The sequence below is a fragment of the Cryphonectria parasitica genome (assembly GCF_011745365.1).
Source record: "Cryphonectria parasitica EP155 unplaced genomic scaffold M406scaffold_4, whole genome shotgun sequence".
NCBI classification, from domain to species: Eukaryota; Fungi; Ascomycota; class Sordariomycetes; order Diaporthales; family Cryphonectriaceae; genus Cryphonectria; species Cryphonectria parasitica.
The window spans coordinates 2397283-2403643 of NW_024468912.1; the positions used below are offsets into that span (position 1 = coordinate 2397283).

A 6361-nucleotide genomic window follows, 5' to 3' on the forward strand; every position below is an offset into this window, starting at 1 on the left:
GGATAATGCAGCAGAAGTAGAGAATAATAAATCAGAATACAAAATAGAAAAGATTCTTAAGTATAGAAGCATAAACAATATAAGAGAATATCTTATCAAATAGAAAAGCTATTCAGCAAGCGAAAACTTATGAGAACTATGAAAGAATGTTAAAAATGCTCAGAAAAAGATAGCTGAATATTGGAAAAGAAAAGCTAATACCTAAAACGATCGCTCCGCCCTGAACTGAAATCCAGAGACCTCAGAGACCTCGCTCTCCAGGAAACCCGATCAATCTACTACTGCATTCCCTACATTCAAGGAATTCCAGTCAAAACCTTCAGAGGAAGAACTCATAGGAACAGCAATAAGCTCTGCAGAAATTACAGCCTGCACCTCAGCAGCTACGCGCTCCCATTCCTCCTCCTTCAGACCCTCATTTACCAGCTTTATCCCCTTCTCCTGAAGGAAGCGTTGCTGCTTCTTCAAACGAAACAAACGACCTAAGGACTCGGAAAGACGAGCTTGAGCATCCGCTAACTCTCGCTGGCGTTCCAGCAGACGTTCTTCCTCCTCCACCTTCCTACCATTCAGACGAACCAACTCATCAGTAATACGGAATACTGAAATAATACCATCAGCAAAAAAAAAAAAAAAAAAAAGAGAAAGAAAAGAAGGGAAAGAAAAACCTACGAGAGGACATAGAAACCCAGCCAGCGTCACATGAACAACCCCGCTTGGTACACTGAGAACAACTCTTTACCCCATCAACCATTTTGCACCGCACCCCTTCTTCCAGACACAACGAACACAGCATGACCTCGTAACCAGTAGACTCGATATACGAAAAACGCTCGAGACGACGGAAGTGCAGCTTTGAGAGAGCCACAGAAGAACCAGAAGCAGAAGAGGATTTGCTAACGCAGGAATTCAAGATTCTGTTCAACATAACGAATTAGGAAGACATAACCACGCATGCGAATAACTTGCCAGAATACTTACGGAAGATCATTAGAAACAACGATCGATAGGAGGGAGATGATATTATGACCCATTCAACATGCAGATCATCAGCCAGAACACCCGGAACAACTATTCAGAAAAACAGGAAAGAATTCAATATCATAAGAACTAAAGCTTACATAATCAAGAATTAGAATTGCAGAAACCTAACCAATCAGATAACAAGACGATCATTTGTAATCACTAGCGCTCAGTAATCAATAGTAATTCAGAATAATCAATGATAATCTGGAATAACTACTAGCAAGCAAGAACTGAAGAACCAAATATATAAAGGTTTATATTTCTTACTGTTAGATAGATTTCCTTCAGATAATTCTTCAGTTGTTAATCTAAATATCAGATTACTCTCTACTCTAATAGCCCCAAAGGCAGTGAATACTTGCATCGCTTATTGAGACTTGTACAGTTCCATATTTAAGGACTTAGCACTTTGATACCGCTCTTGTTAGCATAAACCCCCTTTGTGTACTTTGGAATCTTCGGATTGCTGCAGTGCTCATTACAGAGAAGCTATTATATTTCATATTGCTTAAGAGAATAATATTGAACTATTCTTGAATAAGAATTATCAAAATGTAATGAGTACTGTAGCAATTCAAAGATTTCAAAGTATATAAGAAGTTTATACTAATAAGAGCAGTACTAAGTATAAGCTTTGAATACAGAAATATAATTATAATAATTATATAAGTATTTACTGCTTTTGAAGCTATTAGAATAAGAGAGTAATCTAATATTTAGATTAATAACTAAAGAACTATATATTGAATCTATTTAATAATAATGAATGTGTTCTTATATATTCAGCTCTTTAGTATAGCTTATCTTAGCTTATTACTGATTCAGATAATCCGAGCTTACTGAATTATCTAATGATCCAGTGATCTATCTCTGCTATATTTCTAATCCTAAGCTATGTAATCAATGTTTAGTTAGAACATTGGATTCTTGATATCTGATTCTTGTTACTCGTAACCTGTTTCGTAATCTGCATGTTGAATGAGTTATAACAGCTACGGATTTCTCTAATGCATTATTGTTATAACCCATCCAACATGCAGATCACGAAAACAGGTCACAAGCAAACAAGAACCAGATATTATAACATAACATCAGACAACTCACAAGGATTACGTAACCCAGGGTTAGGATTACAGACCAACCAATCAGAAGAGCTCACCTGTGCTCACCGAGCTTCAGTAAGCACTACTGGGCAGCAGTAAGCCCCAGTGAGCACCACTGAGCAGCAGTGAGCTTCAATAAGCATCAGCAAGCTATACTGAAGAGCAGGATATATAACTATACATTCATTATCATTAGACAGATCATTGTATATAGCTCTTTAGTTATTAATCTAAGTATTCAGTCTTCTATACTGAATAGCTTCAAAAGCAGTAAATACTTGCATCGCTTATTAGAACTTGTATGATTTCGTATTTAAGAACTTGATATTTTGATACTACTCTTATTAGCATAAAACTTCTTGTATACTTAGAAATCTTCGGATTATTGCAATGCTTATTATATTTTAATAATTCTTGTTTAAGAATGGTTTAGTATTACTCTCTTGAGCAATATGGAATACAATAGCTTCTTTAGAAATCTTTTCGTTCTTGCGCGCTCTTACTCAGGAAGAACTGATTAACTAGGTATACTAGCTTATTCAGCGTATTCAGAATCTGTGCGAATAACAGCAGGCTTAGAGCGCTATCATCGCTAATTAACAAGCTTAGCTAGCTTAATAAGCTTAGCAGGCGCAGTTTATCTCTGCAACTATTAGTAGCGCTGGAAAAGTATATAAGATGAATAAGCTTGCTATATATAATAGCAACTAGAAAATGCTGTATAAATTCCTTATTTACTGCAAAGCATATTTTCTGCACTACAAAACTTAGTTTACTAAGAAATCTAAGAAAGTTATTCTTGCAGAGATTTATCTTGAAAAGAATGCTCTTATTTAGTACAAGCTTTCTCTATATAATTACTTGGAGCATTAGAATAACTCCAGCGTATATACTCAGAGTATTAAGAATATATTCGATTTCTTTGAAAGCTTTGAAAAAGCTTTCAAAGAGATCTTTGATAATTCTAATGAAGAATGTACTATAGCTTAGCAGCTTATAAACCTCAAGCAAACTAAATCAGCTTTTGCTTATATAGTTAAGTTTAAGCAGCTCTTAGCAAAACTTTCATAGAAAGATAAGAATCTTATAGAATATTATTATAAGGAATTTAAGAATAATATTAAGAATGAAATCTCTAAATAGAATTAGCTAGAGAATTTTGCAATATTCTTCAATTAAGCTATTTGCATTAATAATTATCTATATAAACAATAAATAGAGAAGTTTAAGAAGAAAGAAAGCTAAATTTAGAGATTTTCAGCTAATATGAATAAGAAACTTCAAAATAAGAATAATGATTAATATAGCAGTATAGCTCAGAGCAGTACTATGTATGCTGATTCTATAAAGCTCGATGCAGCTAATAGGCAGTATAGCAAGAAGAATAATATTACTTGCTACAATTGCAATAAATAAGAATATATAATATGCAACTGCTATTAATCCCGAAAAAATAAATAGCAATTAGTTTAGAAAGAATACTAGATAAATATTGCTTAACAATAGAAATTCAATTAACTAAGCAAAAATATTCTTTTAGAGCAAGTATTAAACTCTATTAATTATGAAAATCTCAGCTGAATATTCTATTATAATAATAACTGCTTAATATATCTTTTGAATAAGGAAGATTCAGGATAGTTTTCTTAGAAATCTAGATGCTGCAGATAAATAGCAATAGCAGAATGAGAATGTATGCTTAGCACTTCTACAAGTAGCAATTTGAACTGCTTTGATATTGCAGAATAAAGCATTCAGATGTTGGAAGAAGGATTTAGTAATAATACTCTTCAACATTCTTCATTATTTATGCTAAGTACTATAATCAGGAATATGAATAAGAGATGATATTCTCTTAGTTACTGGTATAAATATAAGAACGCTTTTCAGATAGCAAAGAGATGAAACTAGGATGAGCAGTTTAACGGTTTACTAGAATCTCCTGTGAATAATGAACTTAAGAAGCTTACAGGAAGGTTTCCCTTCAGCATTAGATAGAATAAGGAAATAATATAGATTGAATATCTCATCTATGAAATAGAACTAAAGAAGCTCTTTACCTGTATTCCCTTGCAGAACATTGAAGTATAGCAAGATAAGGATTCTTGAGTTAGCTTATTTCACAATCTATACTACAAACTAGCTTAAATCTCCTGCATCTATCATAGCTATAGAATGCATTTCTCGGATAAAGTGCAATACAAATGATTTTCTATTAGAGAATCAGAATAAATCCTTTAGGCTGTTAAAGAACAGAAACTTCGCTTCAGAAAGATTCTCAACAGATAATACTATAATGTATATATCAAGCTACTGAATGATTGCTCTATACAATGTATAGATAAAAAGATAGAATAGTAATAATGTAAGATAATACTCTGTACAATTTATATCAATAATAAAGTTTGTAACTGATATTGATAGAAGAAAGACTAGAAATAATGATAATATAAGCAAAAACAAGCTAAGAAGCTTGCTTGAGAAGTAGCGAAGTAAGCTTAGAAGAATAAGTAGCTCTTAATAAATTCAAAAGAACAGGATTGCTTGTAAAAGAACTGCAGATAATCAGATTCGAATAGTTTCTATATAAAGCTTCTAGAATAGATTATGCTTATATTAAGTTTGATATATATATTCAAGAATACAAATATAGCATATTATTAGATAGTAATGCTTAGGGAAACTTCATATTCCTATATATTGTTAATTAAGCATAATTATAATAGAAATAAAAGAAGCGCTTATATACTCTCAATACTGTAAAAGAACAATCTGTTGCATACAACTAAGGAGTAATCGATAAGAAGACTGATCATCTATCTATTTTGATTCAGAAACATGCAATTCAGATTTCTTTTGATATTATAAATATAGTATAGCATAAGCTGATTATAGAACTTTCATAGCTCAAGAAGTACAATTCTCGAATCAATTGAACTACTAGCTAGCTCTTATGAGAATAAGCTATATTTAGAGAGATAGTTGCAATTAGCAGTGCAGAATCGAAGCTAGTTATTGAAGAATACTTAGAAAAAGAAGCTTCAAACAACTTTATACATATCTTCAAATTAGCAGAGCTAGCAGTTCAAAGAGAAGGATTTAGTAATAAGCGAATCCAAATAGTACTAGAATGCTAATAAGTTAGCAAAACAACGGAAGCAAAACTCTTAGCAAATCAGTCCGCTCCGGAGCAACAAGGAAAAGCTTTAGAATGTGAATTGTGAATCTATACAGGAAAAACCTCAAAACTAAGCTTTCAAGCGCTCAATCTGGCCTGAAGCGAATGCTTAAGGCTTTCGAAAATGCTATTAGAAAAGAAGTATGCTTAATAATATCTACTATTTCTCCAGATAGCAGAAACAGCATAGAGATCAGAACTAATACTTGCGAATATATTACAAGAATATTATAAGTTCAAGAAACTATTCCAGAAAGAATTAGATACGAGATTGCTAGAATACAGCTTATATAATCACAAAATCCTGCTATAAGAAGAGAAATAGCTCAAATTCTTCCTTATTTACAGATTAAACAAAGCATAACTAGAAGTACTTAAGAAGTATTTTAATGAAAATCTTAAGAAAGAATATATATAATTATTGCAATTACTAGCAGAATATTCTATTCTGTTTATATTTAAGAAAAATAGCAAGCTTAGGCTATATATTGATTATAAGCAATTTAATGATATTATAATCAAGAACTAATATCTGCTACTACTTATTAAGAAACTATAAGATAGATTACAAGAAGTATAGTGATTTACAGTTTTAAATCTAAAAGGAGTTTATAATCTGATTAGAATAAAGAAAGAAGAAGAATAGAAAACTGCTTTCAGAATATGCTATGAATACTATAAATATTTAATTATGCTCTTTAATCTAACAAATGCTTCAGCTTTGTTTCAGAAAATGATCAATTATATTCTATGCAAGTATCTAAATCAGTTCATCATTGCCTATCTTGATAACATTCTTATCTACTCTTGAATACTTGAAGAATATAAGAAATATATAGAAATAGTATTGTAAACGCTTTAAGATACAAAACTTCTTATGAAATCTGCAAAGAGTTACTTTTATGTATAAAAGATTGATTACTTCGGATTTATAATCAAGCTAGAATATATTAAGCTATAGAAAGATAAGATAGAAGCTATTAGGAATTAGCTAGTTCTCAGAAATATTAGAAATATTAGATCTTTCCTTGAATATATTAACTTCTATAAGCAG

General features: G+C 31.5%; 1 protein-coding gene across 1 annotated transcript; it reads right to left on the minus strand.

Moving 5' to 3' along the window:
* Positions 1-408: 408 nt before the first annotated feature.
* Positions 409-820, minus strand: M406DRAFT_224691 (uncharacterized protein; the record flags this gene model as incomplete). Its single annotated transcript, XM_040915691.1, has 2 exons — positions 409-545; positions 673-820. Coding segments are annotated over 2 exons (285 nt in total), but the record flags the coding sequence as incomplete, so codon positions are not given.
* Between the last annotated feature and the right edge of the window lie 5541 nt (positions 821-6361).